Here is a 12334-nt window from a genome sequence, read left to right on the forward strand (position 1 = left end):
CCAGGTCCACGCCCTCCGACCACAGCTCTGCTCATCCCTGCCCTGAGCAGAGTGTTAGTGTTAGTGTGCTGCCCACAGTGTTGCCAGGCATCCCTGGAAGAGAGGAGGAGGCACATTAAACTTGGAGCAAGGGGAGAGAGAAAAATTTGCCTCAGTGTGGTGTGTCTCACTGTTTGCCTTGTGCTCTTTCAGCAAGCAGAGTAAAGGAACCCTGCCAGAATCTGGAGCTCATCTGAAATACATTAAGCCCTGGAGAAGAACGACCCTCTGTAATCTAGCTGCGTTGACGCTGCGCCGAGGGCTCCTATTTGCTGTCAGAGGTACACCCATACATGTAGCAGCAGCTCCTCCGAGAGACTGTTTTTGTCTCCTCTAGTCCAAATATTTTCCAAACTCCAGAGGGCAAGTCTGCAGAGGGAGATCAAGGCGTTTGAAGAAGTCCGTGCTTTCTTCATAAAAACTTTGGTAAATACTCCTTTTTAAATTTGACTATAATGATCAGCTTGTATTTACACTTTTACTTGAATATGTCCAGATTGTGATACAGTAGTGGTAGAGATGGTATTTGGCTGTAGAATTAATGAGATATGACACATTCTAACTTTTTGAACAGCTTTTTCCATTCCTTCATTTGGATATTAACGTATGACTCCCCTGATACTTGTTGCCCCTGCATGTTACATTTCTTGCTCCCAAGTTCTAAACTGTGTTGCATTGTGGTGAACAAACCCACAAGGTTTTTTTCCACCATCCTCAAACTTTAGAAATTGATCCCTGAGCTTTAACCAAACCTTTGATTCTCGCCTGTAAAACAACTTTTACTCGTACAGCGCTGCTGGCACAGTGCTTTTCTATGTAATGGCGGTCAAATCACATTTAATGGTTCTGCTGTTGTTCGCCATTTTGACTAGAAGTCTTTCCAAAGTGGTCTTGTGACATGTCAGGACTGTGTTGCCTATTCTCCTCTGGGCAGTTTTTTTTCTTCCCCTACTTCAAACGTAAGAAAGAAGCTCTCCATGGATGAGTTACTGTCTGCTGACACGTGTCTTACCTTTGTGCCTTTGTGTCAGTCTGCTTCTAATGAGTTGTGCCTTCAATCCCATATCCAGTGTTTCCAGACTACAGTTTAAAAAAGGGTTAAATTTGTTTCCATGTATAGACTACCCTGAGAGATTTTTTTTCCTTAAATGAACAATTAAGCCGTGAATGTCATGTTCCGCTGGGAGAAACTGCAGGGGATAAAAGGAATGTCTTACTCATTTCACTGTAACAAAATGAGCCGTGCCTTTGCAAATCCTGACGCTGGGTTGGGTCTGCGAGTTTTCCAGAGCAAACACCAACTTTTTCCAGGCATGCACTGACAATGCTTGGCAGACTCCTGGTGGGCTGAAGCTTACTCCAGATTCCACATCCTTACTCTAGGTTGTGTGCAGACTTTGATCACCAGGTGCAAGAACACTGAGACACTTTATTACCATCTGGATTATCTCTTTGGATTAACCTCTCCTTTTTTCTGTCCACATTACAGGGTCTAGAAGTTATCAGCGTGGCGACTGTCATCAAAGGGGAAGATCCAGCCTTCAAACAAAAACATCGTCCCTATCGTCCCTCTCGGCGTGTGCAGCGGACGCTTCAAGGACAAGTGAGCAGCGTTCACATAAATACAGGAAGCACCTGAAGGTTTTCCGAGGAAGTACAGCTCCAAACAACAGAAACACTGATTTTTTTTTTTTTTTTTTTTGCAAGAAGCTCCCAATCTCCTTGTTAGTCAATCAACATGTCACGCTGGGGGAGAAAAAATGTGAAGAAGGCGCCTGAGGTGATCCGCACTGTGACAGAAGGGCTCAAGTCCCTGTATCGTAAGAAGCTGCTGCCTCTGGAGGAGTACTACGGTTTCCATGACTTCCACTCTCTCAGTATGGAGGACGCAGACTTCGATAATAAGCCCATGGTGCTGGTGGTGGGACAGTACTCCACTGGAAAGACGACGTTCATCAAGTAAGACGTGCATCACACATTTGTTTAAATCGAGTTCATTTAACAACCAGTACTGAAGTAATCACAAGATATATGTATGACTGACAGGTATCTACTGGAGCAGGATATCCCTGGGAGCAGGGTGGGACCTGAACCCACCACCGACAGCTTCACTGCCATCATGCACGGGGAGGTGGAGGGAGTCATCCCCGGGAACGCCCTCATCGTAGACCCAAACAAGCCTTTCCGCAAACTCAACCCTTTTGGAAACACCTTTCTCAACAGGTGAGAGCAGATGTTTTCTTCCCAGGGTGTTGTGTAATGATTCCACCGAGGCAGCCAGGATAGATTATCAGAGTGGAATGGACAGACTGTGTGAGAGAAACCAAAAAAGGGGCAACAGGGAAAGAGAGATAACGGAATTTTTTTTAGCTCTTTGGAATTTCAAGTCCCTGTGCCAAATTTCAGAGCGGGGAGGAACTTTCCTTATTTGTGGAAAAATGGAGAAAGGGAGCGATATCACTCGAGAGGGTGATGAAAGCCAATGTGCTCGTACAGGAACCCGCGATGTACGCAAGTTCAAAGACGAGGTCAGAGGGCTCCACGGCCCCCTCGGGGCAAAGACAAATAAATGAAGGCCCAGAATCTGTGAGGCTCAGGGATTCTGGTAACACTGAAGTTCTTTCCTCTACTCTGTTTACCGTCTGGGCTGCCAGATTGCTCTGCTATGTTTTTCCACTGATGTAAACCAAGAAAGAAGTGACACGTTTTACAATAAAGTTGCTGTTAGAAATGCAGACTAGACGTGAACACACAGTCCTACCATTGATGGCGGCTCGAACATGAAATATCTGATGCCAGTTTTTTCCGGAGTCCCCCCTCTCCCTCATGCAGGGTGTGTTTTGTGAACGTATTTCCGTCTCCTTTTGCTTTTGACTTCCTGTTCTGGGACCGGTGGGCTCGTTAAGCTCATAAGCCGCAGGAAGTGGTGTTGTTGTTCCAAGCCGCACATCGTTAGCGGGACTTATTGTTTGATTCTGGCAGTGGCGGTCATTTTCCTTCAGGAAGCCCACAGCAATGAGAGGCCTGCTTGAACACAATGGCCTGCAGTGGGAGGGGTGTGGTGGGGGTGTTGAGAGGGCAGCTTCCAAATCTGCTCCGTAGATCACATTGGCTTCTTTGATAAGAGCTAACTATTTTTCACATGATTTAGATAACTTTCCTTCAGTCCTCTCTGAACTCTCAGTCTTATGGCTGTGTATCATGTGACTTTGTCTCTTGTCTGCTGGTGAAAATGCCAGATTCCAGTGTGCCCAGATGCCCAACCAGGTCCTGGAGAGCATCAGCATCATCGACACCCCGGGGATCCTGTCCGGCGCTAAGCAGAGAGTGAGCCGAGGTAATAGAGCTGACAAAGGTGAGGAGAGGGAATGGGGGGGCCTGCAGAGACACACATCCCCGAACGTTGGCTCACCATCTCATCTCCTTGGCACGCCTGTCTAACTCATGGGACCAGTTTACTCTGTCACAATAACACTTGGCAGCAGGGCAACAAAGCATCTTAACATTACACTGAGCAGCCATGAAATCATAATTAGCAACAGAGATGATACATCACCACATCTGGAGGAATGTAATGTTGAGAAATAACTACCATCATCATCTCACAGTAGGGTTTTTTTTCACTTTTCTATTCATCCATGCTTTAAGTAACCCATTATTACTCAAGTCAATCTGCATGAGCAACTAATACGTCTAAAAGGTCAGTTCATCCAAATTGTGCAAAACATATTTCCTCACGTACCAATGGTGGCGATATCTTGCAGATGGTTTTGGTTTTATCTGCTGAGGTTTTGAAATCTGTGAGATGTCTGCCTCCACCCCCCCCCAGTACGACGGAGGTGAATGGAATGCTGTTTGTGGTGCTCACAGCACTGCAGAAATACCCCCCAAAAAATCTGCATCAACAAGTCCTTCGAGAAAGAGGGTTCCAGTTTTTCTGCATAATCCAAACTATTTCTCTGATAGGAATTAGTTCCAGTGCAAGTTTGTGGGTTATCCAGAGTAACTGGGACATTGTTTTTGGAAAATATGACGCTGTTCTGTGAGCACCGCAAACAGAGATGGATATCTTAAAGGAACAGTGTGTAGTGTGGATCTATTGGCAGAAATGGAATATAATATCAATAAGTATGTTTTCATTAGTGTATAATCAACTGATAATAATAATCGTTGTGCTTTCCTTAGCTTAGAATGAGCCGTTTATATCTACACAAGGAACGGGTCCTCTCCACTGAGTCCGCCATGTTGCACCGCCATGTTTCTACAGTAGCCCAGAACGGACAAACCAAACTCTGTTAACTCTTCTTGCTTGGGCCAGAGTTGATAACGTTACTCGCTGCTGTCACAGCCGCTCTCTCTCTCTTGCTTCACCACTCACTACCCACGTACACACACACACACACACACACACACACACACACACACACACACACACACACACTCTAAGCACTGGCTCTGCTCCAAATGACCTACGCTACTCTTTCAACATCTGGCTCTGGAGAGGGTCATTCGCGTTTTCGTATCGGCCAACACGCTTGGCACACGGGAGAGACGTCAGTTGGTTGCAAACTCCACACCTCATCGCTAGATACCGCCAGATCCTACACACTGCTCCTTTAAAACCTAGAAGGATAAAAAACACATTTCTTCATGGTTATACCACAGGAGGTAAGAGAGAATTCTTTTATTTTTTTGTAATTTGGGTGAACTGACCTTTTATTATGATCATGTTGATCACTCAAAAATATGAAAATTGGTTTTGTTTAACTTGTACTTATTATGCAGAATGACTCATTTCAGAATAGTATACATATATTATTATTATTATACATATTTATACTATATAAAATAGTATATTATTGGAATATAATTATTGATAGATTAATGTATTCATCATGTTAATGTTGCAGCTGATACTTTTAATTACTTTACATACTGCTGTGTAGCTTAATCTATAACAATATAAAATATTGTATTTGTTGATAATATTTTGTATTAGAGGTGCCGTGTGTAGGTTCTGGCAGCATCTAGCGATGCTGTTGCAGATTGCAACCACCTATCCCTTCTTCCGTATGCCAAGGTTGTAGGAGAATTACAGTGTCCAACACAAAAACATGAATGGCCCTATAGAGTGCTACAGGAATGAGTCCTAAAACCCAGAAATTAGTTCGCATTTTAGCACTTCCGGTTCCCTCGTCTGGAAGTCAATGGGTTTTTCTGAATGTGTTTTTAGTTAGATGCCTGAAATAAGGTCTGTGGTTAACACAAGCTGAAGAGATTTCAATATTTTGTTCTATGATATAAAATACATCAGTAAATACCCCATTCGTGGATTTTGAAGCCTTAATGTGTCTTAAAAAAGGCGTTTGCTAACAAGTGGCTAAATGAGACTACTAAACGTCATCATGCCGACTCGTCCGCCTTTACAGCCTCGTTGTGTATACTTGCGACCGTGGTGTAGTTTGTTTATAGCATAACGTTAGCTTTTTATTTTTTGGCGATTGCATTCACGCTTCAAAAATCATAGAAGTGGTGTTCATTTGTGGAGATTATCTTGCTGAACAAAAGTATCATAAACGTGTGTTTGCCACAGAGCTTATTCTCTGCAATAATACAAAACCCGATGGAAAAATCCCATTGGCTTTTTGTCGAGGGAACCAGGGCGATGCTAACTTCCTGGTTGGCCTACAAAAATACGTCATCCCTGGAGGACTCTATCTAGAGCCAGTGTTTGGTTTGTCCACTCTGGGCTCCAGTAGAAACATGGCGGCCGGCTCCGTGGAGAGGACCCGCTCCCTATTTAGATATAAACGGCTAATTCTAAGGTAATAAAAACACAACAATTCTTATTTTCAGGTGATTATATACCAAAGAAAAACATATCTATTAATATTATATTCAATTTCTGCCCCCCTAAATGTTACACACTGTTCCTTTAAGTGGAGTAAAAGTATAAAGTAAGTAAAGTATAAAATGGAATTACTCAAAGTAAAAGTACCTCAATATTGTATTAAAGTACAGTACTTTAGTAAATGTACTTAGTTAGTTTCCACCACTGGACTAGACTGATATTTTCCATGTTAAAATTCAAAGAACAGTAGTATGTTGTATACAGTGAAGCCCTGGTGTCTGAACGTACAGCTGGGTTGGACAGATACAGACAAGAGGTGTGAAGGGTTTGTGTCTGTGTCGACCTTCTTCCCTCTCCTGCCCTTTTTTTTTGTGTAGTGCAGGGGTCAGCAACCTGCGACTCCGGCTCCCTGTGGATTTTTAAAAAAGAATTAGTGGAAATGAATAACTTTTTTTGTTTACATTTTAATTTTTATTTATCATTGTTGTAGGTCTATGATACGACAGTACGACGGAGTATTAGGGCCACATTAAGGAAAAAAATAAATCTGAGATTTCGAGAATAAAGTCATAATATTATAAATTAGTAATTTTACGTGTTATTTTCTTTTTTTCTCGTTAAGTTATGACTTTATTCTCGTAATATTACAACTTTTTTCTTGTAAAGTTATTACTTTATTCTTGTAATATTACGACCTTTATTTTGTTAAGTTATGACTTCATTTTCGTAATATCACGACTTTTTGTCTCGTAAAGTTATGACTTTTTTCTCGAAATATTACGACTTTATTCTGTAAATCTCAGATTTTTTCCCCTCAATGTGGCCCTAATACTCCGTAGTACATTTGCACTTTGGCCCTCACTGCATTACACTTATATACTATATACTTAGACTGTAAGCTGTGTTACCTTCATCACAATACTCAAATGTTTTGTGGCTCCAGACAGATTTTTTATTTTTACTTTTTGCCTAAAATGGCTCTTTTGATAGTAAAGGTTGCTGACCCCTGGTGTAGTGCAAACTGCTTGGATTTCTGAATACCTTAGTTTTCCTATCCAACCAGGCTATGACTTCGCTGCTGTGCTGCGCTGGTTTGCGGAGCGCGTGGACCGCATCATCCTGCTGTTTGATGCCCACAAGCTGGAGATATCCGACGAGTTCGCCGAGGCCATCGGAGCCCTGAAGGGCAACGAGGACAAGCTGCGTGTGGTGCTCAACAAGGCCGACATGGTGGGCACTCAGCAGCTCATGAGAGTGTACGGCGCGCTCATGTGGTCCCTGGGGAAGGTGTTCGGCACCCCGGAGGTTCTGCGCGTCTACATCGGCTCCTTCTGGGCAGAGCCACTGATGGTTACAGACAACCGGAACCTGTTTGAGCTGGAGGAGGAGGATCTGTTCAATGACATCCAAAACCTCCCTCGCAACGCAGCTTTACGCAAGCTCAATGACCTGGTCAAGAGGGCTCGTCTGGTTAGGGTGGGTTTTATCGGCATGCCGTCGTGTGTTTACTAAATGTGGATTGACTGGTTGACATTGCTGCACTCTAATCGTGTTAGCTGTGTTAAAACCTTGGTACGTGTGCTATTAATCTCAGGTCCATGCCCACATCATCAGCTACCTGAAGCAGGAGATGCCTTCTGTCTTCAGGAAGGACAATAAAAAGAAGAATCTGATCTACCAGCTGCCAGTGATTTTCTCCAAGATCCAGCTGCAGCACAACATTTCTGCTGGAGACTTCCCAGATTGTACAAAAATGCAGGTTAGTCCGAGTCTGTTTTTTATCACTACTGGGCACATCTGGGAGGCACCTATGTAAAGACTTCTCTTTAACTACTAACTATGGAACTTCTTTCCTATCTTTATTCAAGAGTGTGGTCTTTCAATTTGAGAGCATGACTCATTGATTTCAGATTTTGTAATGCTTTCCCTCAGAGGACTGACCTCAAACTCGAATAGCCCATGCTTGCGCTTGGATTTGCTCTACTTCTGCTCAGACTGTATGCTTACACTCAGATATGTTGTTATAAAGCCTTGGAGGGCCGAAGTGGGTGAACCTGGTTAAAAAGTAACCGCCCGTCAGGGCTTTGTAAAGCAAAGACACCCGCAATGAGGCGGGGATCATTTCATTCACACTACACCTGGAATTCTATTAGTTGTGGAATTTTGCACAAAAAAATCTGAGAGCAGAGGACAAATCTGAGAGCAGATGTTTCGCGAGCACACAGAAGCAGCCTGAGTGTGAGGGAAAGGGTTGAAGCTGGAAGGCAGGAAAATCAGTGCAAGCAATTGCACTGAGTGCAAGAATGTAGTTTAAGCAGAGCAAATCTAAGCACAAGCAGGGACTATTTGAGTGCGAGGACAGGGTTTTTAGGGAAAGCATTACAAAATCTGAACGTGAAATCAGTAAGTCATGCTTGTAGATTGAAAGACCACGCTCTTGAATAAAGATAGTAAAAAAGCTCCATAGCTAATACATTTGTATCTTTCCCTTTTTTGAAGGAGCAACTGATGGTTCACGATTTCAGTAAATTCAAAACTTTGAAGCCTAATCTGATGGCAGCCCTGGATGAGCTGCTCTCCGGCGACATCGCCAAACTGATGCCCCTCCTGCGGCAGGAGGAGCTGGAAGCAGGTGACCAGCTGGGCGTGCAGGGCGGCGCCTTCATCGGGACCCGCGCCGGACCGTTCGGAGAGGGCGACCCCTTCGCCGAGGAGAACGGAGAGGGGGGCGAGGAGGACGAAGATTGGGTGGTGACCAAAGACAAGCCCAAATATGATGAAATCTTCTACAACCTCGCTCCCAACGAGGGGAAACTGAGCGGCAACAAGGCCAAGGACTGGATGGAGAGCTCCCGCCTGCCCAACTCGGTGCTGGGTCGCATCTGGAAGCTGTCGGATGTGGACCACGACGGCATGCTGGATGCTGAAGAGTTTGCCCTGGCCAGCCACCTGATCGAAGTCAAGCTGGAGGGCCACGGTCTGCCCCCAGAGCTCCCCGAGCGTCTGATCCCGCCCTCCAAACGCAGGCAAAAGGGTTCTGATGCATAGACATGTCACACAGGAAGAGACTCCTCTCTATTGGCTGTGCTACTGTTTGTGTTTGCTCTTGTTTTCCCCCCAGACCCAAGTCCAAAAAAATGTTTGTATGTAATGCGTTCAGCTTTTCCCTCTGAGACTGATTTTGGTCTCACACAATGGAACATACTGTATCAAAGTGCAAGTTAGCCCTTTGAGACTACTTCCTGCAAAAGATTGTGTATTAAGAAGTCACACGGGTCTGGTTGCTTCTTCCCTTTGGCTCCTCAAAGTTAGCTTTTCATGATGAGCTTTAAAAATATATCTACCTGTGTTTGCAGAGCAGAAATAAATAAAGGCTGGCAGTATTCAGCATATATCTGAAAGAATACAGAGCTAAACTGTGTCTGTATTAAGTCCTTAAAATGTAACATTCCTTCAGTGACTTAGATTGGAGTGGCACAGTATTATTATAAGTATTGGTGATTTGCAGGATTATGCCATTTCCAGGTCAGGTCATTCCAGTGAGGGTATCATCTACACGTTTATTTACAAAAGCCTTAAATTGCTCAAATGATTGTTTATAGCGTTTTGCTACTCAAACTAGCAGCACAAATCTAATAACCCGAATGCATTTCACTTTTGATGCTTTACGTGCCACAATTTTTTGTGCATAAACTTTATATATTATTTTTGTAATGTTGTTGCTGTTTTGTATGCGCAGGAGCAAGACCTCAGTTGCATAAAAGAACATGATGTGCTGAGATTAACTTTGGATTGATACATTACTGACTACTGTACACAGCTCCACCAAAATGTTCTTATGTTGTTGTAACCAAATAAAATTCCGTGACTGTGTTTTGTCTCTTTAGTGAAATTTTTATAAGGAAAAAATAGACAAAATCTTGATAGCCCCATGATCCAGACTGACTTTACTGTCTTTCAGAGGCTGTAACTGGTTCAGTTTCAGAGCTATAGTGAAGGTGATATCATACGAAACTAGAAAACCTAAGGAATCCATTGGTAACGATCATGTCATACTAGCCTGTCGTTAAGGAGGCTAAATAGTGCTCCAAGATTAGGCTTTATTTTGGAGAGGTAAATCTGTCCCTTGACCTCTGACCTCAAAATATCTGAATGAAAATGGGTTCTATGGGTACCCACAAGTCTCCCCTTTACAAACATGCCCACTTTATGATAATCACATGCAGTTTGGGTTAAAAACATGCAGTTGTTTGAATGCAGTATAAATGCTATTTTCGCCTATTCTTAAAAAATTATGAATATATATTTTGAATATTTCTGCATACTGGGGTCCCTAAACAGTCTTGGAATTACATAAATGATGTCATTATGTATGACTGTAAAGCTGAGACTCTTGTGGCTCCAATGAGCCTAATTGTATTCATGTGTGATGATGTTAGTCACCATAGTAGACATTTCATTGTAGTGAGACCATTTTTTGAAATTTGACCTCACTGGATGGCTTTCCTAGCTAGACTGACAATAAGGGCGTTTCTGAGCAGTTAACAGAACAGAAGTGCTCACCATCCAATCGCCGAAAAATGCAATTCATGCAGAAATCTCCAAATGTCAAAGGTTTTTGATACCAAATCACAGCATGACTTTTTCTATGGTGTTCCTCAAGGTCTTGGTGTCTTAATGTGGTATTTTGGAGGGATTATTGATTATTTTCTATCAATTCTTGAGTGGTACATTTTTTTTAAATTTAGCACCAAATCTGTGTAGAAAATGGTATCAACCCAAAAACTGCTGCAACAACTTATGAGACATAATAGAGCATGGGGATGACCATCATAATTCTATCATAATGTTCTAAACCATTATACTCTTTCACAATGTATTTCAATTAATCAATTCATTAATTCATGTTTATTTCTGATTTATGACTAGAACAACTTGACACACAGTGCTGAGCTGCATCTCAAATTAATCCCATCTTTCAGATGACGAACACCACTTCTATGTGTGACAAACACCGATCAGCCATAACATTAGGTCAGCATGGGCACCCTGACCGGTCTGCGGCTACGCAGCTCCATACGCAACAAACTGTGATGCACTGTGTGTTCTGACACCTTTCTATCAGAAGCAGCATTAACTTTTTCAGTAATTTGAGCTCCAGTAGCTCTTCTATTGGATCGGACAACACGGGCCAGCCTTCGCTCCCCATGCGCACCAATGAGCGTCGGGTATGACCCTGACGCCGGTTCACCGGTTTTCCTTCCTTGGACCTCTTTTGGTAGGTCCTGACCACTGCAGACCGGGAACGTCCCACAAGAGCTGCAGTTTGGGGGATGCTCTGACCCAGTCATCTAACCATCACAATCTGGCCCTTGTCAGAGTCACTCACATCCTTACACTGGCCCATTTTTTCTGCTTTCAACACAAAGTTCAAAGTTCAAAATGTTCACTTGCCGCCAAATATATCCCACCCACTGCCAGGTGCCATGGTAATGAGATAATCAATGTTATTCACTTCACCTGTCAGTGGTCTTAATGTTATGGCTGATCAGTGTATACTGTTGACCTGCTATCTCCCCCTGTACCCACCTAAAAAAAGACAAAAACATGTCTACTGTGGCTCTCGGGGTTAATAGTTAACAAACATTGAGTCATTCAAAATGTCTACAATTAAACACAAAGTATGATACAGAACTAATGGTCGGGTGCATTTCATTTGGCACTCTTTTAACAAGATTTTCTTTTCTATCAAGCTTACTTGGTCTCTCAGTGACGGACCAGATAAACAGTGAGTCACACTCTCCCCTGCCAAGTCCCCATACCACCATTTTCCGAGGCTCTCTCCCCTCTCATTCCCTTTTCTCTCACACACACACACACACACACACACACACACACACACACACACACACACGCAGTTAAATAGTCCATTCCCCCTCATCTCTGTTTAGAGATGAGGGGGACATTCACTCCCTCACTAGCATGCCTGTGAATGTGTTTGGTTTTTATCTTGCGTATGTGGTATACGCACACAAATATGTGTCCCGTGTAGAGCAGTGTGTGTTTCACATGAGGCTTTCAAGGTTCGCAGGAGAAGGGGTGGCCTCCCCGCCTCCCCGCTCCACTCCTCCATGGAAAGAAACACAAATGAGAAACAGAGGCAATGCAGGCCTTTCCTCCCTGCTCTCTGGCTTACAGTGACTCACATGTGAAGAATGTGGTGGGTTGGCCCAAAGAGTTATTAATATCTCCTTTCCTAGGGTCCGCTAAGTTTCCTCAGGCTCATACACAGGATCTAGCCACTGTACCTTTATGAAAGACTCTAACTACATCCCCCTATTTGGAGAATTCCTGAGCCAGACCTGCAGCACACCACACCTTCTCCTGTGTATTTGTGGGTGTGAGGGAGAAAGGGGGAGGTGATGTGTGTAGAAGTCAAGTGAG

The 12334-nt window shown here is 43.4% G+C and overlaps 1 protein-coding gene across 2 annotated transcripts; it reads left to right on the top strand.

Annotated features, from left to right (window-relative positions):
- Positions 1 to 47: 47 nt before the first annotated feature.
- On the top strand, positions 48 to 9763 carry ehd2b (EH-domain containing 2b). Of its 2 annotated transcripts, XM_074640237.1 has the most exons (8): positions 48 to 465; positions 1529 to 1642; positions 1747 to 1998; positions 2086 to 2262; positions 3279 to 3394; positions 6954 to 7366; positions 7485 to 7649; positions 8390 to 9763. In XM_074640237.1, the coding sequence occupies exons 3-8, from the start codon at positions 1778 to 1780 to the stop codon at positions 8936 to 8938; spliced, it is 1641 nt and encodes a 546-aa protein (XP_074496338.1). In that variant the 5' UTR covers positions 48 to 465; positions 1529 to 1642; positions 1747 to 1777; the 3' UTR covers positions 8939 to 9763. The 2 variants fall into 2 exon arrangements, with proteins under 2 accessions (XP_074496338.1, XP_074496339.1); XM_074640238.1 differs by having other exon boundaries at positions 1529 to 1998; positions 3279 to 3376.
- Positions 9764 to 12334: the final 2571 nt, after the last annotated feature.

This window comes from Sebastes fasciatus, chromosome 7 (genome assembly GCF_043250625.1).
Source record: "Sebastes fasciatus isolate fSebFas1 chromosome 7, fSebFas1.pri, whole genome shotgun sequence".
Lineage (NCBI taxonomy): Eukaryota > Metazoa > Chordata > Actinopteri > Perciformes > Sebastidae > Sebastes > Sebastes fasciatus.